This window comes from Talpa occidentalis, unplaced genomic scaffold, assembly GCF_014898055.3.
Source record: "Talpa occidentalis isolate TD23 unplaced genomic scaffold, MPIMG_talOcc4v2.1 talOcc4.6, whole genome shotgun sequence".
NCBI classification, from domain to species: domain Eukaryota; kingdom Metazoa; phylum Chordata; class Mammalia; order Eulipotyphla; family Talpidae; genus Talpa; species Talpa occidentalis.
The window spans coordinates 107,254,157-107,275,189 of NW_023604972.1; the positions used below are offsets into that span (position 1 = coordinate 107,254,157).

The window sequence follows — 21,033 nt, forward strand, 5'->3', positions numbered from 1 at the left end:
GGATTCCTTGTAGTATTTTTTGGAGTGGGGGTTTAGTCGCAATGAAATTCCGGCAGTTTCTCTTTGTCTGGGAAGGTCCATATTCTTTCTTCATGGAGGAAAGAGAGCTTTGCGGGATAGAGTATTCTTGGTTGGCATCTGTTTTCTTGAGTCTGTTGACTATGTCCCTCCACTCTCTCCTTGCCCGTAGTGTTTCTTCAGAGAAGTCTGATGTCAGCCTGATTGGTTTTCCTTTGAATGTTATCTGTTTTCTTCCCTCTTGTCAGCTTCATTATTTTTTCCTTGTCTGGATTCTTGGAGCTTTACTATTATGTGTCTTGCTGTGTTTTTCCTTTCGTCGTGGAATTTGGTGTTCTTCTTGCTTCTTGTATATCAATTTTCAGCTCCTTCTTCTCATTTGGGAAGTTCTCTTCAATTATATCCATGAATATTTTCTCTGTTCCTACATCTCTCTCCTCTCCTTCTGAATTCCTATAACTCTTATATTTCCTTTCCTCATGGAGTCAGATAGTTCCGAAGTCTTTCTTCATTCTTTTCCTTCGTACTTCTCTTTCCTTTTCTGTTTTGGTTCTTTTTATTTCTGTGTCTTCAAGATTACTTATTCGTTCTTCCATTTCATCTATTCTGCTTTCATTGCTTTTCCCAGAGTTCTTTAGTTCCTCCATTAATTCTTTGATCTCCTGCATTTCTTCTTCCCTCTTTAGGGACTCAATTTCCTTCTTCTGATCTATCACTTTTTTAATCATGGCAATTTTAAATTCTCTTTCTGGAAGGCTCAGAAGTTCTTCCAAGTTGCTGTCGTTGCAATCTGGGGGAGTGGTTTTCTTTTTGTGGTGTGCTTCTTTCCTGAGGAGTTTTTAGGTTGCGTGTGGTTCTTCTACTCCCTACTGTCTGTTTTCTAATTTGTCGTATGCGTTGGGACACTGTGTTGCTCGGACTGACTGACATCTTGGGTGAAACTTCTCCCGCTCCCCTCTGGCTCTTCCAGGAGCCATCTCTGTCTTCTGGGGGAGCTTTCTGCTGGTTTTAGGCAGTTTTTACTGAAGAAATGTCCCTGTTCTCAAATGGCGAAGCGGGATGCAGTCCCTGCGCCTCCGGTTTCAGGCACACTCTTCTGCGCACCCGGTCTGCCCCGGACGTGGGTGCCTGCTCCCTCTGTGGGCTCAGACTGCTGGTCGGAAGGGGCCTGGCGTGGAATAACTTCCCGCTGGCCACTGGGTCCTCCAGAAACCTTCTGCCCTTTTCAAGCAGTCTTAAGAAATGTCCTGTTTTATAGGGTGTTAGTGACTTTTTTTTTTCCTGGTCGCTAGGTGGCGCCAGAGATCTCTCCTATTGTCCTTGGGGGCTGTTTTTTCGCCTCCCCCACCCCGTGGGGCAGAGAACAGAGCGGGAATGGTAGGGTACACCTCAACAGCTTTGGGGTGCTGTGTCTGCCTTGTGCCCCACCGTCGTGGAGAAACCACGCCCCGAATTTTCGTGCCCTGGGTCTCAGTTCAAAGCCCTCAGTTCCAGGACGCGGGCTGTAGCCCAGTTCAGTGGCGCGGGAATGGCGCCTTTTGCACCCGCTCCCGTGCCTGGGCGCCTGGTTCCTGCTCACTCAGGGAGGGACCTTCACCTCAGTGAGGACCTCCGCGCGTCTCCCCGCAAGCCTAGGTCGTCTCCCCGCAAGCCTAGGTCGCAGGCACGGAGACCTGGGCAGCCGCGATCCAGGTCTGCACTTGCTTTTCAAGCGCGCAGATTGCGCCGCTTTCCCGCACCAGCTTACCGGCAGCCCGGGCTGTGTGCGCGTCTCCCGGGGTCTTTGTTCTTCTCTAATGGCGCCCGGAGCCGTTCGCTCACCGCCGTGGCGGATCCTGCAGGGTTCGCCTCAGCTCCGTTCACGGGGTGTGGTGGCTGCAATAGTTCCTTTCCACGCACAGTCCCGCTTGCTGCGTCCGTTTTTCTCGTTGGCCGTTTTGGTTTGTTGTTTCCTCCTCTCTGCTGGTCGGAGAGTGCCGCCTCTGTGGGCGGGGGAGGGGAGCAGGGTTCTGCGCTTCCCTCCCTTCTGGTCCTCTTTTATGGCCACTTTCTTCTTCGGGCAGTTCGCTGGCGCCACCCGTTTATCTTCCGTGTCCCAGTTCTCACTGGGACCTGCCGCTTTTCCTCCCTATTCACTTTTTTTAATGGGAGATCTTACTCGCAGCGTCTCCTCGCCGCCATGTTGCTCCGCCCCCCTGATTCAAAAAATTTTTTAATTTCTTCTTTCATCTCCTCATTAGTCCAGTGGTCTTCCAGTAGTGTGGTTTTTAATCTCCATGAGGTAGGAAAGTTCCTTGCCTTCTTTTTATGGTTTATTTCTAGTTTGATGCCTTCATGGTCAGAAAAGATGGTTGATATGATTTCAATCTTGGTGTATCTGTTGATGTTTGTCTTGTGCCCCAGTATGTGATCGATCCTGGAGAATGATCCATGTGCGCTTGAGAAAAAAGTGTACTCCGTTTTTTTGGGGTTTAGTGTTCTATAGATGTCTGTTAAGCCCAATTGCTCTAGGTCCTTATTTAGAGCTTTGGTTTCTTTACTTATTTTTTGTCTTGTTGATCTATCCATTGTTGATAGTGGTGTGTTGAAGTCTCCCACTACGTATGTGTTTTCTCTGATGTCTGTTTTCAGAGAGGACAACAGTTGTCTGATATATTTTGGTGCTCCTTCGTTTGGTGAGTATATGTTAATGAGTGTTATTTCTTCTTGAAGTATTGTCCCCTTGATCATAATGTGTGACCATTGGGGTCTCTTTTTATCTTTTTGAGTTTGAAATCTGTTTTTTATCTGATATAAGTATAGCTGTTCCTGCTTTCTTTTTTGGTCCATTTGCTTGTAGGATTGTTTTCCATCCTTTAACTTTGAGCCTATTTTTATCTTTTGTAGCTAAATGTGTTTCCTGGAGACAGCAAAAGGTTGGGTTTTGTTTCTTAATCCAGGCTGCAACTCTGTGTCTTTTTATTGAAGAGTTTAGTCCATTTACATTTAGAGTTAATATTGATATGTTAACATCTGTATTTGCCATTGTGTTTGTCTTTCCTTTGATTTTATTTATTTATTCTTTTAATAACTTTTTTTTTTTTTTTTTGGCCTTCTTTCATTGTTATTCGTCCCTCTGAGGTTCTGGCTTTAGGACTCCTTGTAGTATTTTTTGGAGTGGGGGTTTAGTTGCAATGAAATTCCGGAGTTTCTGTTTGTCTGGGAAAGTCCATATTCTTTCTTCAAAGAGGAAGGAGAGCTTTGCGGGATAGAGTATTCTTGGTTGGCATCTGTTTTCTTGGAGTCTGTTGACTATGTCCCTCCACTCTCTCCTTGCCCGTAGTGTTTCTTCGGAGAAGTCTGATGTCAGCCTGATTGGCTTTCCTTTGAATGTTATCTGTTTCTTCCCTCTTGCCAGCTTCATTATTTTTTCCTTGTCCTGGATTCTGGGGAGCTTTACTATTATGTGTCTTGCTGTATTTTTCCTTTCGTCGTGGAAGTTTGGTGTTCTTCTTGCTTCTTGTATATCAATTTTCAGCTCCTCCTTCACATTTGGGAAGTTCTCTTCAATTATCTCTTTGAATATTTCTCTGTTCCTACTTCTCTCTCCTCTCCTTCTGGTATTCCTATAACTCTTATATTTCCTTTCCTCATGGAGTCAGATAGTTCCCGAAGTCTTTCTTCATTCTTTTCCTTCGTACTTCTCTTTCCTTTTCTGTTTTGGTTCTTTTTATTTCTGTGTCTTCAAGAGTACTTATTCGTTCTTCCATTTCATCAATTCTGCTTTCATTGCTTTTCCCAGAATTCTTTAGTTCTTCCATTAATTCTTTGATCTCCTGCATTTCTTTTACTTCCCTCTTTAGGGACTCAATTTCATTCTTCTGATCGTTGATTATTTTTCCCTTATCATTGTTTTCCTTTATGACTTCTGTCAGTTTTTTAATCACGGCAATTTTAAATTCTCTTTCTGGAAGGTTCAGAAGTTCTTCCAAGTTACTGTCGTTGCCATCTGGGGGCTGGTTTTCTTTTTGTGGTGTGCTTTTTCTCTGGAGAGTTGCTAGGTTGCGTGTGGTTCTTCTCCTCCCTACTGTCTGTTTTCTAATTTGCCGTATGCGTTGTGACACTGTGTAGTTGGGACTGGCCGGCATCTTGGGTGGGCTTCTCTGCTCCCCTCTGGTTCCTCCAGGAGTCATCTGTCAGTTTCAAGCAGTCTTTACTGGAGAAAGGTCCCTGTTCTAAAATGCCGATGTGGGGACACACTCCCCTGTGCGCCTGGTCTGCCCCGGCGGTGGGTTCCTGCTCCCCCTCTGGGCTTGGACTGCAGGCCAGAGGGGTCTGGCGTGGGCGAACTTCCCCCGCTCACCTCTGGCTCCTGAGGAAGCCTTCTGCAGGTAGTCTTTACTGAAGAAATGTCCCTATTCTATAATGGTGATGTGGGACACCCTCCCTGCGCGTCCGGTCTCAGGCACACTCTTCTGCGCGCTTGGTCTGCCCCGGCTGTGGGTGCTCGCTCTCCCTGTGGGCTCAGACTACTTGTTCGGAAGGGGCCCGGTGTGGGCTAACTCCCCAGCTGGCCACTAGCTCCTTCAGGAGCCTGTGCTGGCTTCAAGTCGCTAGGTGGCGCCAGAGATCTCTCCTAGAGCCCTTGGGAATTGATTTTCCACCCCGTGGGACAGGGAGCAGAGCGGGGATGGTAGGGTACACCTCAACGGCTTTGGGGTGCTGTGTCTGCCTTGTGCCCCACCGTCGTGGGGAACCCACGCCCCTAATTTCGTGCCCCGGGTCTCAGTTCCAAAGCCCTCAGTTCCAGGACGCGGGCTGTAGCCCAGATCAGTGGCGCGGGAATGGCGCCTTTTGAATCCCGCTCCCCTGCCTGGGCGCCTGGTTCCTGCTCACTCCGGGAGGGCCTCCGCGCGTCTCCCCGCAAGCCTAGGTCGCAGGCGCGGGGACCTGGGCAGCTGCGATCCGTTCCGGACCCGCGTTTGCTTTTCAACTGCACTGCTTTTCAGCGCGATCCGCGCCGCTTTCCCCGCGCAATCCCGATCCGCGTCTGTTTTTCCAGCGCGCCACTTTCCGCTCATGCTTTCCTGGTGGCCAGGGCTGTGTGCTGGTGCTGGTCTCCTCCTGGGCGGGGTCTCTCTTCAATGGCGCCCGGAGCTCACCTCCGCGGCGGATCCTGCGGGGTTCTCCACAGCTCCCGTTCACAGGGTGTGTACCACAAATTTTAACTGTTGATTTAATATTGTAGCCTTGACAGAATCTACAAGGCTCAATTTAGCAGTCAGGTTTGCATGTCTTTAGGACTCAACTGAATACCACCATCTCCTTAAGCTTTTTTGTTTTTTTCTCCAGCTGGTGTTAATGATTCCCTCTCTGATTTTTCAGAGCACTTTAGTTGTATCTCGGTTGTAGTTCTCTTACTCTTTGATATAAACCCCCAGCACTATTTTTTTACCCCAAAAGGTGTATAGTCTTGACTTACTTTTCACTCTGTCCTTCCGTTTATCTCTCCCTACTTCTCTTTTCATGCCACAGGAATGCCAGAATTACCTAGAAAATTCTAGGTCCATTTTGAAATGCATTGTTTTTGTTTGTCTTAACGTTTTTGTGCCATTGTCTGATTTTGATTTTGTTTTTACCAGAAGTAGATCTAAAAAATATCCACAGTTCTTAGCAAAAGAACTTGTAAGAGAAGTTTTAAGTTGTAGGCATAAATTCTAGTTGACTTTTATTTAACAGTGTTTAGAGTACTCTAACAAGCCCAGAATGTTATTCAAGACTTTCTTTGTAGTGCTATATTGTTCTGTTTATTTCTTACTGCTTCTGTTATTCTTAAAACAAACATGGTAATAATTTTAATGATCAGATGATATATCTCTAGTGAGAATTCATAGCACATGTTCTTTTAAAGAAAAAGAAGTAGAAAGCAAGAGAAAAATACCAAACTACTTTTTTCCTAATCATTGTATTTCAGAAATGAAACTATTGTGGATTAGTTTCATGTGAACTTAGCTTTTCTCTCTTGACTTTTCCTCTAAAGAAAGGTGCTTTCACCCAGAGTCATGGAATGGCCAGATGGTGAGAGTGGCAGAAGGATATTTGAGGAGTGATCTAGGATATGTGAGTTGTATTTTATTGGGATAGTAACTTCTATTATAGATTGTGTCTACTATAACATAAATATGTAAGACTGAAATGGGCAGAAATAATAAAGACTTGTTTCAAATTCCAAGTGATCTCGGTACAACCATTTATAATGGTAGCTAGGAATTTAGAAATTATATGTCAAGCTGGGTTTTTTTTTTTTTCCTCTTAGGGCTCATATTTGACTTCTTAGCAAAGTGCTGGGGTAGGGGCAGGAAGGGAAAGGAGATGCACAAAGTACACACTGTCAGCAGGATGAGCTTATAGTCTCTTGGGCTATTTTTAACTGAATTCAGCAAACTATGGTCATTGCCCTGTACCAAGGGCTGTGGATGGTAGATTGTTGGGTTAGTGAAGTGCAGTTGGTTATGTGGTGTGGGAGATTAAATTTCTTCCATAGTTACTTTATACAGCAACATATTTTTAAGTGGCTAAGTCCAGTCTTCCAGTAACTGTTGCTAGAAATGCTCTACTTATACATATTTTTCTCCATTTATAATGGGACTCTGTTTGGAATAATGGTAGTAGCTACTATTTATTGAACATTTATACTGTGGCAGACACCATTCTAAGTTCTATATATGTATTAGCTCATTTAATCCTTCCCACAACTGTGTGAGGGTCAGAATTACTTTTATCACCATTTTATAGATGAGATTGTTCAGGGGCATGCAACTAGCAAAGATTTGAAACGTGGCACTAAATGCATTTTATTTTTGTCTGCTTTCTTTACATTTGATTTTTTAAAAAGATTTATTTTATTTATTTATGCATACAAGAGCTGGAGTGTAGGTCAGAGGTGCCAGGATGAGGGGGTGGCCAGTGAGAGGATTCACTGCAGACAGAGCAGGGAGCAGAACAGGCAGACTGACTGAAATACACTGCTGAGGGGAGCAACAGGTGAGACAGGAGAGGTTTGCTGCACCATGTGTGTTAGCTCCCTAGCCGGGGATCGAACTCATGCTGTAGTGGCTACTGACAACTTCATAGTGCTGAGACTTAACCCCTTGTGCCACTGGGAGGCCCCAGTTTCCTTTACATTTAATTTTAATCCATGTCACTTCCATATGTGTGATTAAAGCCCCACACCACAACAATTATGCTTGAAATCTGCTTGAATTCATAGAAGTTTTGACAGTTTTCAGTCTTCAAATAAGAAGCTAAAATTAGTTTGGAGTTAGAGTTCACTAATGTATCTTGTCCAAGTGATGAATTTGTAAGTTTTCATTTTCTACAATACCTGTATATATTTTGAGGCTTTTATTTTCCACTGTTTTGTTCACTTTGCATTTTCCCAAATGAGTATGATGGGTTCCCCCCCAATCAATTGAAAAATAATAAATATTGATTCTTGAAACCCATTACTTTTTAAAATATTTGCTTAAATTTTGCCTTTTGATACTGAACAAAATGTTTACAGTTAGTCACATTATGTGTGAGTTTTGTACTTAGTCATAAAAAGGGTTAGAAAGAGTAAAATTTAATTCATGTGGGTGAGTGCATCTGGCTTTCCCGTAATAAGTATGTGAGCTGGAATGAAGTGGCATTGGGACTGCAATCTATTAGTCCCTTATTTGGTCTTACCTATTTTGTGTCTCATTGAGTGTAACTCTATGCTAGGAATAAATTTTTTTATATAACCTGGCCTATTAAAACAAGTCTGCAATTGAAGAAATAGTCCCAAGCCTGCAAGAAAAACTGGATGTGCTGTATTCTACTAAGAGAGAATGTGTTAGTCTTTAATAAAGTTTTCCAGAGTAATTCAACAAATATGCAATTTCTGCCATTACTGTTAACTTTAGAATTAACTCCCTCTGTATTGAGTGCCCACTCAATGCCAGTTACTGTGATAGGTGCTGGAAGTTTGAAAATGTAGTTTTGTTCTTCCAAATAATTCACAATCTTAATAGTTCATAGGCAAGGAAAGACAATTGCCAGGAATGGAGAGGGAGAGTAACATAAAATTAAATGACAAATACCTATAAATTGCTATAAGGTGACCCCCAAGTGTTTTATTTTGGATGTTATGGCAACTTTTAAAATGAGGAATCTGTAACTTTTTTCAACACTGTTATATATTTGGAAGTCACTTGCTAATTCTAGGTTAGGGAGTAGGGGATGCCTAAAGAACTATAAGCTAGAGTCTCTGTCCTGAAAAATCTCATAGACTCTTTGCAGTTCTCAGACACACTAATGTTGGTTGTTTTTAAAAGATGCCATTTTAATTGTTCATGTTCTTACATATGCATGTTTCCTTTTAGGTTTCTATATACACTGTACCAGAAAAGATTGGTCAAGTTCACCATGCCTTGGAAACAGCTGTGAAACTTCTTGAGTTTTATCAAAACTACTTTGAAATTCCGTACCCACTTAAGAAACTGGGTGAGAATCAAACAATGCCTGATTTTCATTACCAATATAATCTGGATTCAATTGCATATGTTTTTAAAAAAGAACTTTCACCAAAATTATTTTAAAATAAAGCTAAGAAACACTTTTTATGCTTTAAAAATGGTAATTGTTAAGATTATTTAGATTCATGAAAGTATCTGAATGTAGACCTTAAATCACTTATGGTACTATTACAAAGGTGCTGTGTAAGTGAGAATTTGCTTAGGGCTTAGTGTGAAGTTTGACTAATTCTAACTTCCTAAGAAATTCCTGTTTCAAATAATAAAACCTGAGTAATAGAAACTGAGGAAGGCAAGAGGGCGTCAGTGCTATTCAACATGGAGCTATTCTAAATAGTAGAGAGTTAGATTAGTCCTCCTTGCCCTCATAGGTTTATTTATTCATGAAAATATTAGGTATCTTTTCCTTTCCTAAGGGACAAGAACAGTTAGATCATGTCTTCCAGAGCTGACAGCTGAGAAGTGTACAAAGGCTCCATTTGTTAGGAGTATAAAACCAACTCACTGCCTCCTGATTCTCAGTGGTAAACCAGTGGGTAAAGTGTGTTGATTTAGCTAGAGTGTGCCTTACATGAGAGAAAATTGATAATTTCTTTCCCATTATGTCTAGATTTGGTGGCTATTCCTGACTTTGAAGCAGGAGCGATGGAAAATTGGGGTTTGTTAACTTTCCGAGAGGAGACACTTCTGTATGACAACAGCACTTCTTCAGTAGCTGATAGAAAATTGATTACTAAAGTCATTGCTCATGAGCTGGCACATCAGGTAAACTTGTGGCCTATTCATTCACTAGATTTTTAGAATAGTTTTAGGTGCTAATAATAATAATTCAGATTTTTATTACACTATTGCTCGCTTTCATAATAAAAGGATGCTTTTTGACATAAACTTAATTTTCACATGAAAATACTGTCTAATATTATAGAGGGTTTTCAGGCTATAAAGCATTTCACATCCCCGGTCTCATTTCTTTTCACAACCTCTCTAAAATAGGTGATAATCCCATTTTACAAATGTGGGAACTGAAACTCAGCTTATGTAGATGATTTGCCTAAAATCACACAGCTAATACATAGCACCAATGGACCTTGAAGAACCACTATCAGGTCTATGTCTCTCTCTCCCCACCCATCCCAATAATAATAGTTTCACCTCTGAGAAACACCAGCTACTCAATAGAAATATATTGGAAAGAAACCTTTTCCTTAAATTGCACTCTATTCTCATAACTCCCAGACTGCACTTTTCATGACTAGTTTTATATTTCCATCTCCTGCTAGAGCTGGGTTCTCTATTAATTTGGGGGAGAGAGAGATCCTGAGAAAGAGTGAGGGTTAACGTTTTACTTTGTATGACATAGAGAAAAAGAAAAAGATTGCATTGGTACCTGACTCCCCCTCTTTTTTCTCCACCACCTTATCTTGTGCCCTCAATGATTGTTGGTGTCACGATGATGGGGTGATGTAGAAGAAAAGTAGAACATGCTCCTATCTGTTACTCTGCTGCATTCTGTCTGTGAGTCTGTAGCCCTTGTAAGGATTTTATGACAAGCTGTCATATGGAGGACATAACCAAATAATTTACTGTTATGATTTTTAGACATATAGATGAATTTTAGGGGATCTCCTTTGCTATCCCTGGGTCCTCCCATCACCACTTGGGAATATTTCTGTTACTTTTTGTCCTGAATCATCTTCCTCTGAAACATGTTTTGAAAGATGTCTTTGAAAAATATATTATTGTAATTCTCAGAAGTAAGACTGACAGCAGAATGGTTGTTACCAGAGAGGAAGGAGTGGGGAGGGAATAGGTAGATGACCCAGTTGGTATCGATGGTGACTGGACGTTGGTGGTGGGCATGGAGATATATATATATATAAAATGACTGCACCCCTGAAAACTATACAATATTATAAACTAAAGTTACCTCAATTAAAAAAAAAAAAAAGGAAACAAATAAATGAACAGAAGCACCTTGCAGTTACATGACAAAAAAAAAAAAAAAAAAAACCAAAAACCCAGTATTTTGTTTCCAGTATCTAGTACCCTATCCTTTTGCTGCTGGTTTAAGACAAACCCTGGACTGCACTGAGTAAATTGCATACCCTGTTACCACTCTTTATTTCAGGGATTGTAGAGATACATTTTTTAGGACTGTCTCCTATTGTTTTTTCCTTCTTATAATCTCACAAAGGAAGACATTTAAAGATCTTTCTAATGCCATTTATTTAAACATATGCCAGCTTTCTTAAGGAATGTTGTTCCGTTCTATTTTGAATCATGTGAATACTGTCCTTGACCTGAGTAAGTGAGGAGATACATGTGGAATGGGCTCTCTGGCCATAGAACTGTCAATCTCATTGAAATTTATTTTTTAATTGTTGTGGATGATTGTAGATGTAATGGAAAATAATCTTGCTAATTTGGTATTAGAAGGTAGGACAATTTCATTCTCTGGGAAATCTCACATTTAATGAATTGGCTAAAACATTTTTTACTTAATATAAAGCATTTGTGTTAAATTAATAAATATGTTGTTTCTTGCTTGTTTTTCCATTCAATTAAAGTGAGATTTAAATTTTTTTACTTTTTATTAATGAAATATATTTATTTAAATATATATAAATATGTACATACTTTACATCATTGTTCATTTTTGTATGAGGTTTGATTTTTCCTCTCAGGTGTAATCCCCATAAAATTCCCATCACCAAGTCACCCATGAACCATCACCATAGTCTCCTTATGCTTTTCCCTCCCCTGTTTTGATACCTCTCTCTCCTCCTCTCCTGCTGTATGTCTCCGATTTATAGTTCGCCTCCTAGTTTTGTCTCTTTTTTATTTTCTTTCCCTACCCCTTGTTTGGTTTCCCTATATACTGCCTATAAGTGAAACCATCTGATATTTTTCTTTTTCCTTCTGGCTTATTTTACTGAGCATTATCCCGTCCAGCTCCATCCATGTTGCTATGAATGGCATCGGTTTATCTTTTCTGATTGCTGAGTAGTATTCCATTGTGTGTGTGTGTATATAATTTGCGTGTATATATAGTATACATATATATATCTTATATACAAACATCACCACTGCTTGATCCAGTTACCTGTTTTTGACATAAAAACTTTATTTTACTTTTAAAGTAAATTTTGTAAGCCTTTAACTTGAATGTTGGTTAACTATAATAACTATGTTTTTAAGATATTGTAATCTAGTTATAGCTAATTGATCTGCCAAATACTTAGAAAGTTCTTCAGAACATAAATACTATGTTGGTTAGCAGTTTGTTTTTTCCCCACAGTGGTTTGGGAATCTGGTAACAATGCAGTGGTGGAATGATCTATGGCTAAATGAAGGTTTTGCCACTTTTATGGAGTATTTCTCTTTGGAAAAAATATTTGCTGATCTTTCCAGTGTAAGTACAATGTTTGTTGGGTGTACTGTGAATGCCGGGAGGGAAATAATCAAATCCTGTTTGCCATTTATTTTCAATGCATTTGGAGTAATGAGAGTGTTTCTGAAAAGAGACAATGAAATTGACCTATGTTACTGATATCTATCTATACCTCTTCAAACATGACAATCAAAATTATGCTTTCATTTACTGATATCTTTTCATTGAAATCTAAAATTATTTCCTACTTTGTCATTAAGATGGACATTTTTGCTGCATTTTATTTTCAATAGATGTGGCCCTTCTGCGTGAAGAATTTAGATAAAGTTGAAAAGTTTTTCTTTTGCAAAACATACCTTTTTATACTATGTAAAAGGAGGGGAAATAATTAAGACATCTTAAAGACATACTGTCCTTCTGCTATCACATCTTTGTAAGTGATACATGGGTTGATACAGAAAAGATTTTGGGGCCTCCCTGGTGGCGCAGGCTGTTGAGCACAGCTCTGTGAAGCTGTCAGTGCAGCCTCTGCAGCGCTAGTTGGATCCCCACCAGCCTCGGAGCAACCCACATGGGGAGCAGACCTCTCCTGTCTCGCCCGCTGCTCCCCTCAGCAGTGTGTTTCGTGAGTCTGCCTATTCTGTTCCCCGCTCTGTCTCTGGTGAATCCTCTCACCCTCCTGCACATCTGGCCTGTATTCCGGCCCTTGTATAAATAAAATAAGTCTTTCAAAAAAAAATTTTTGCACTCTTTCTACAAACCATATTTTGTTCCTTTTACAAAGAGCACAATAATCTTGTCACTGTACTGTTCAACTCTCTGGAGATTTTTCCTGTCCTTCAAGGAAAGTATCTGTCCTGATGACAGATACTGCCAAATAATTCAAGCAATAGGTTGGCAAGTATAAAGACCCCTTTCAATATTCTGTCACCTTCTATTAAACTTCCCGAATATACACTGCTCCAAAACAGGAATACTCATAGAGTTTTCAATTTGGAATTTTTGTGTAGGGCTTGTTCAGAAATTTCAAGTGGTTTAAGACACTAATGTTTAGCTAAAATACTAAGCAATTATTCTAAATCTGTGTATGCTACTTAATTAAGCAATGAGATATACAGTTTCACCACTTGGTGGTGCCCAGAATGTTTAAAAACTTCTAATATATATTCCAGGAGAGCCCATCTGTTGAATTCTCAAAGAATTTTGTCTATTTAAGAGTAATGTTTTATTTCAAATAAAGCTCAGTTTTGGGAAATAAGTATTTAAATAGAAAAGCTGGACTATATGTGAGAATTGGCTTAAGTACTTGTTTTTATTTTTGATTTTTAATTTCAGATTTTAAAAAATACATATACATTAAACTTTTTAGAATATTCTTCTTAACTATCCAGACTTGGCATTTGGTTGCTTTAGTAATAGGTTTGTAACTTTTCCATATGCTGTTGTTTAAGAATGCTGTTTTACGTATTGCCAGGAGGTTATAATTTTTATTTTTAATTTAAAGAATATGCATTAATGTCAGTCTTCCTACATTTTTTAAAGCTTATCTTCTGAAGTTTAGTAAAGCTTGTTATTTTTTTATAATGATCTTAAATGATAATTAGTCTAGTTCACATAAACAGTTGTTATTCTTGCTTTGCCTTTGATTAACATGGTTCCCTGATCTATTTCATTTTTTTGTTAGTATGAAGATTTCTTAGATGCTCGATTTAAAACCATGAAGAAAGATTCCTTGAATTCATCTCATCCAATATCATCATCTGTTCAGTCCTCAGAACAGATTGAAGAAATGTTTGATTCGCTTTCCTATTTTAAGGTAGTGCTGTGCACAGTAATATACCTGGAGTAGGTTTCAGATTGATTTCATATGTGAGCAAAACTGTGTAATTTAGATTATTTTAAGACTAAGTGATCATTTTCAGCTTTCTTATTAAACTTTAAGGTGTTTGCTGCTGTTTATACCTTGGTCTTAACTTTTTGTGTTTTTTCCCTTTCTTTTTCTGTCTCTCATTTAAGTTCTCTGACTTGTGTTCTAGGCAGTAATCCAGATCTTATAGCAGTAGATCTGTTAAAGGTGGATTACTCTCCAGATGTATAGATAGAATATATCCAGGGAAGATCCTAAGCAAGTGTCTGACTGTGTATTCAGAATTGAATTATGTTTTAAAGACAGAAGTGCCAAAACAAATAAGCTAAAAGAGATTTTAAGTATTAGAGATTAGAGTGCAGGATCAGATATACCAACTCTTGGTTTGGGGGTCAAGCAAAATCAGGAAACTAGAAATTTGGTTATATCACCATAGGTTGGAGAACAGAAATATAGGGATATCATTGTTAATCAAATTAGTGTTGGGAAGGAAGGGTGAATGTTATGTTTTATTTGCCTCCGTACTCTAGCTATTACATTAACTGATTAGTAAATTGAAATTCCGTGCTGTGCAGAGAAGAAAATACACAAAATATGTGTGATGCAGTCCATGTCATCAAGAATTCAAAATCGAGGTGATGAATACTTGTGTAACAATAATAGATAATATGTACTAAATGACTAATTTTGCTTGGGATTATGAAGAAAAAATTTTTGGAGGAAAAATAGAAATTGAAGTGAGTTAAGTAATAATGATGATAATAATATAGTGGGAAAGAATTAGAAAGAGTAGGCAAAGGCAGGAATGGGATAATGATCTCTGTGAGGAAACAGTCAGGATACTAATGGGCAAGAAATATTTGTTTAAAGACTAAATGTTTGATTGCAGTGAAAGCCACATGTGGAATAGGGGAAAGATGAGAAAGGTAGATTGGAGCCCAGTTGAAGAAGGTTCTGAATACTAGAGGAATTTTTTTTTTTCTTCTGTAAGCACTGGGAAGTTTTAGAAGATATTTGAACAGAAATGACTTGATTAATATTAATGCGTAGGAAAGCTAAATTGGTTTCAGTTTATAAAGTGGATTTAAATGGAGAGAGAACTAATGTTGGAAAATTGCTGGTGAAGTCCAAGCATGAAATGGTTAAAGTTTGAAATTAGGAGTGGTAGTGAGTGTCTAAGGAAAGTGATGGGCGTAAACAAACACCCAGTTGAGGGAAATACCTAAGTGATTTGACAGGGTTTGGTCGGCAAAGAAGGAGGCAGAAATGTTTTCCAGATTCAAGTGTGACTGGCAAGAAAAATGTTAATACTGTTAATAAGTAAGGAAATCAGGAGTTCAATTAGCTACATTAAATGTATTCCAATTAGAGCTACTGCTATGATTTTTAAAGGCCATACTGGTCCTGTCATGAATGGTTTCCTTATATAGAACCACTGTTTCATGATTTGTTAATAGAGAGCTCTGTCTTCCTCCAACCCTTACCTTCTAAACCCAGAATTCAGTGTCTTCTGATCATTTGGTCTCTACAGCAGTCTAACCCCTTGTGAAGTTATGTGGTAACTACTTATTTAAAAATTGAGAATATGGCAAATGGCAAATAGCCCATATTTTTAAGAAAAGCAGGATACTGGATAATTTACCCATATTGTGTACTAGAAGAAGTAAATGCCAGTATAGGAATGTGCATGGCAAACATAGTCTGTTGTGTCCTCATAATCATCAAGCCTAATTCTGATGTAGGTTCTCTTATGAGAATTCATTCATTTAGAAAATCTTACAAGTGACAGCCATGCCCCTGGCATTGTCAGAGATACTGGGGATACATCACAGATAGGTGGACTATGTCCCTTCCACTGTGGAGCTTCCATTTTATGGATTAGAGTTAGAGAGATGGACACTGCAAATGAGTGAATACATGGGTATTATGTTACATGATATGTGCTAATATGTAAGGCTCTTAGGAAGAGGAGACAGTTCTAGCAAAAGAAACCGAGAGAGGGATGGCCACTGAATGTGAAAGAATCAATATTGGTGCCCAGAACCAAGTACGGGAAGATTTTCAAGGTGAAGCTGGTGATAGTCATGTCAAATGCTACTAAAAAGGTGATAAAATGGGCCTAAAAATTGGCTTATTTTAGTACCATGAATTCACTGTTGACCTTCCAGTGGAATGATGGCTGGAAGATAGCTCACATGAAAATGGAAGAGATTGCAAATGCAGACAACTCTTTTGAGGAGTTTACTACAAAGAGCAAACAAGAAACAGGTGACAACGAGAAGAAGCAGGGCTTAAGGAGAGGAAGGGCATGTTCTCTTTGTTTAAAGTGAATGAAGTTACTTGGTTTTTGGTTTATTAATGGAAATGCTACAGTAAAGAAAGTGATGCAGGAGAGAAAGGGAACAGTTGGGAATTAGAAAAAGTATTTAATTTATAGATGTGGTAATACTTAAGTCTCAGAAGTGAGAATAATAGGCATTAAATTTAGTTATTTGTAGCTGATCGTTTTGATGAGTTGACATTACTATATTTTTATGAGAAGTGAAATTCATTCAAAAATTATTTGAGGGCCTATTGTGTATTGGGCATTGTGTATTGGAGTCGAGCTTTTCCATTTTTCCCTCAACTATCTTATAATCTACAAGAGGAAAAAAATTTTTATCTATAGCAGATGCAAGAAGAAATACAAACTACTTTCAAAGATAGAGAAATATGATTTCTATGTGGAATCAGGAAAGACTTCATAGAGTTGGTGGTTGTTTCAAGGCTGAGAACAATGACTTGTAAATCAGTGGATACAGTGTGGCCATAATAGTTGCATGCACAATTCTGAATTCTTAGTATATGCTTGCTGTCCTATACATTTATTTGTTTCAAACATATATGAAGTGACTGCACAGAATAAAGACAGATCCTGGTTACTTCGGCAACATGACATACTAAAATTGGAAATTAATGTTCTACTAGCAGAGAGACTTTTGAGAGCTCTGCCGATTCATTGTTTCCAGCAGTTGGCCCTTATGGGTACTGTTGAGGTGTGTTTGCCACAGAAAATTTAACGTGTTTTTCTATTTAAAACATATTTATTAGCTTTTTAACACTGACACTGACACAGTGAGTAACTGTTTGAAAATATGGCAATTGGCACACAAAATGGCTCATAGAAGAATTAGTATACTTGGGAAACTACTCATTAATTCCTTTTCAAATCACTTAAACTGCATTCAGATTGCTAAAAATTGTTTCATATTTGGTTATATGAGACCAAATGATACTGTTTCACAACTGATTCTAAATTCTATTACCGGGCCTCCCCAGTGGCGCAGCAGTTGAGCGCTGGGTTGAAAAGCTGCCCGCAGCCTCTGCAGCGCCGGTTCGATCCCCGGCTGCTCCCGGCCACCGGAGGAGGGTCCTATATGGCGCACAGACCTCTCCTGCCGCCCGCTGCTCCCCTCAGCAGTGTACTTCGGTCCTTCTGCCTGCTCTGCTCCCTGCTCTGGCTCTGGTGAATTTTCTCACCCTCCTGTGCTTCTGACTGTACCCAGTGCTTGTATAAACAAAACAAACAAATAAATAAATAAAGCATGCCTCTATAGGAAAAAAAAAATAATAAATAAATAAATAAATAAATAAATTCTATTACCTACATAGAATTTTACTATTTTTCTCCCCTTTTCACTTTTTTTTGGAACAGGGAGCTTCCCTTTTGCTGATGCTGAAAACTTACCTTAGTGAAGATATATTTCAACATGCTGTTATTCTTTACCTACATAATCACAGTTATGCATCCATTCAGAGTGATGATCTGTGGGATACTTTTAATGAGGTAAGTGTCCTGAATATTTGATTTTTTTCTTAAAGTATGAATAGAGAAACTCTTCTGTTTATTTTTATGAGGTATATAAATAAAGTTATAGTACCAAGCCTAGTTATTTAAGATAGGGGGATGGAGCTATAAATAGTTATGATATAGCACAGAATTATAATTCAAGAAATGGTGGTATTATTGTTGAAAAAAATGTGACCTTGTGTAATCATTTTTATTCTGCACCTTAACCTACATTCCTGCTTTATAGGAAAGTTGTCCTTTCTGGAGTAATGTATGTTTTTAACTTTTTATTATTTCATTCCTCCCACCCCAATTTTTTTCCTTATGTTTTTACAGTTTTTCCACCAAAAAAAATCATTCCTTATATTCTGCCCATGATTCTTCTTATCTTTGTAACCTTGTTCCTTTTGGAGTAGATGATACATTAGTAGCTGATTGCCACTTGTTGAGTACTTGAGCTGTTTGAGCATCATTGTGCTATTTGAATTTTGCTGTGCCTGCAAACATTCCAACAATTTGGTGCAAGTTAGGACACTTTCTGGCAGTGTAACGACCCAGACTGCTTGGTTCATATGTGCTAACTGCAAAACCTTTAAGCATTTAAGTTTGTTACCTTGATCTAGATCAATGGTTCTTAATGTTTTGTTGGGGTTTTTTTTGAAAGATTTATTTATTTATGCATACAAGAACTGGGGTAGAGGCCAGAGGTGTTGGGGGGTGAGAGGATTCACCTGAGACAGAGTATTCTTTCTGCCTCCTTGTCTTACCTGGAACCTGTTATTTTCTAGCCAACACTTTACAAGAAGATATTCTTTTTTTACCCTCTGAATTCTCTTTGAGAATTTATTATGTAAGAGTTGTTTCCAAATCATTGTTTTCCTCTTATCATAAAGTAACATTTTAGTTGAAAGTCACATTTAGAATATATTTCTACCTTCTTCACTGACTTCACCTTTTGCTGTTAGTATGCTCCTATCCCAGCTTAGCCTCTGACTTTATCCTCAAGGGTTTTTTTTGTTTTGTTTTGTTTTGTTTTAAGATTTATTTCTTTATTTATACAAGCACTGGGTCCAGTCAGAAGCGCGGGAGGGTGAGAGAATTCACCAGAACCAGAGCGGGGAACAGAACAGGCAGACCGACGAAAAACACTGCTGAGGGGAGCAGCAGGTGAGGCAGGAGAGGTCTGTTCTGCCATGTGGGACCCTCGCCTGGTGGCCAGGGATGGAGCTGGCGCTGCAGAGCCTGCGGGCAGCTTCGCAGCCCAGCGCTCAACCACTGTGCCACCACAGGAGGCCCTTTATCCTCAAGGTGTTAAGCATACACATCAAAGTAGACAGGCCTCTTCATTGCAGTTCTAGTCCAAAGACTCAAAAACACCGTGTTTTTCGGCAAGCTTTTCTTCCCAATCTCTTGTTCAGAGATATATACATCAGGGCCATGAAAAAAGTAAGATTAATACAATGAATTTCAAAAGATTTGCTTTATCTTTTAGGCTTTAAGTAGATATGCATATGACAATTGAGGTGATATTATCAAACATTTTAAATACTTGATGATTTTGGTTACTTGCAATTCACATCCATATGTAACCTACAAAAATAACTTGAAACATAAGTTTAATTCATCTGCTTTAAATAGTTATTCAAAAATTGTTTCTTAACATGTGTTAGAGAGTGGGCTTTAGAGAGCCTGGGAACTGACACCGGATAGTAGAGGATCTGTAAATCTCAGACACTTGATTCTAGGTTTTGTAGATAAATTCATGTTGTTTTCTGGGAAAGAGGGTCTGGTCATCGAAAAAATTTTGCACTGTTCTCTAAAAAGCCTTATAATCAAGGCAACCAACCTGTTGTATTTCATTCTTCCACCACTATAACATTTACAAAAGCAGGGCCTCCCTGGTGGCGCAGCGGTAGAGCACTGGGTTGCGAAGCTGCCCGCAGCCTCTGCAGCGCCGGTTCGATCCCCGGCTGCAGTGCCGGTTCGATCCCTGGCTGCTCCCTCGATCCCCGGCTGCTCCCCAGCCACCGGAGGAGGGTCCCACATGGCACGCAGACCTCTCCTGCCGCCCGCTGCTCCCCTCAGCAGTGTACTTCGGTCCTTCTGCCTGCTCTGCTCCCCGCTCTGGCTCTGGTGAATTCTCTCACCCTCCCGCGCTTCTGACTGTACACAGTGCTTGCATAAATAAATAAATAAATAAATCTTAAAAAAAAATTTACAAAAGCAGAGAGCCTAGAGAACAAAGGGAAATCTTTATTTAGTCAGTTGATGGCAGGAATGGGTAGCAGTGCTTCTGATTCTAGATTGCATATTATTGTTCATGCCTTCTGAGTGGCAGTATTGTGACTAGAAAGTATTGATACTATATTACCTTTTTATGGCTTTTAATGAACTCACTTTAGTTATTCTGTTCTCTTCCAGGTTATTTCCCTTTTAGCAGTTGCTCATTTATGGAGATTAGAAATGTAAATTCAGCTGAGCATTTATGATTCTTTTTTATATTAACATTAAATGTAGTCTTCACTGAACATGGTAGGGAAAGAGGGAATAGTACTGACAAAATACACTGAAGTTTTTTAATTAATGTGTCTCCTTAAGGACAACTAATTTATTCTTTTCTTATAGGTCACAAACAAAACACTAGATGTTAAGAAAATGATGAAAACCTGGACTCTGCAAAAAGGATTTCCTTTAGTGACTGTTCAAAGAAAAGGAAAGGAACTTCTTGTACAACAAGAAAGATTCTTCTTAAATATGAAGTCTGACATTCAGACTTCAGATGCAAGGTGCATGCCCTCTTTCTTTTCTTAATATCTCATTTATACCCTGAAGTTAAGGTATTTTTAAAATGTTTTGTAATCATAAGTGCATATGAAACCTAACCAGATTATTCCTTTTTTGGGAATGGCTGGAAAAATTTCACCTTCTTGTCCCTCCTCCCCCACCAAAAAAGAAAAAAACAATCTAACAAATCATGACTGCAATGTTGCAAGGAGAAATAATCGAGTTAGTTTTTTTTTTTTTTTTTTTTTCACAGCTATCTGTGGCAGATTCCACTATCTTATGTCGCTGGGGGAAGAAATTATTCAAAATACCAATCAGTATCACTTCTGGACAAGAAATCAGGTTTGACTCTTACACTTTTCTGATAAGAAATGGCAATTCTGGTGGAAAATAGCAAGTGCTGGGCCTCCCCGGTGGCGCAGCGGTTGAGCGCTGGGTTGCGAAGCTGCCCGCGGCCTCTGTGGCGCCGGTTCGATCCCCAGCTGCTCCCCGGCCACCAGAGGAGGGTCCCACATGGCGCGCAGACCTCTCCTGCCGCCCGCTGCTCCCCTCAGCAGTGTACTTCGGTCCTTCTGCCTGCTCTGCTCCCCGCTCTGGCTCTGGTGAATTC

The 21,033-nt window shown here is 39.4% G+C and overlaps 1 protein-coding gene across 1 annotated transcript in view; it reads left to right on the top strand.

Annotated features, from left to right (window-relative positions):
• Positions 1 to 21,033, top strand: part of LNPEP (leucyl and cystinyl aminopeptidase) — a 96,196-nt gene that overhangs the window by 41,759 nt on the left and 33,404 nt on the right. The window contains exons 4-10 of the mRNA XM_037529358.2: positions 8,403 to 8,523; positions 9,163 to 9,317; positions 11,851 to 11,964; positions 13,628 to 13,759; positions 17,505 to 17,636; positions 20,265 to 20,425; positions 20,677 to 20,765. Coding sequence (XP_037385255.1) covers positions 8,403 to 8,523; positions 9,163 to 9,317; positions 11,851 to 11,964; positions 13,628 to 13,759; positions 17,505 to 17,636; positions 20,265 to 20,425; positions 20,677 to 20,765 — 904 coding nt within the window. The remainder of the gene's footprint in view (positions 1 to 8,402; positions 8,524 to 9,162; positions 9,318 to 11,850; positions 11,965 to 13,627; positions 13,760 to 17,504; positions 17,637 to 20,264; positions 20,426 to 20,676; positions 20,766 to 21,033) is intronic.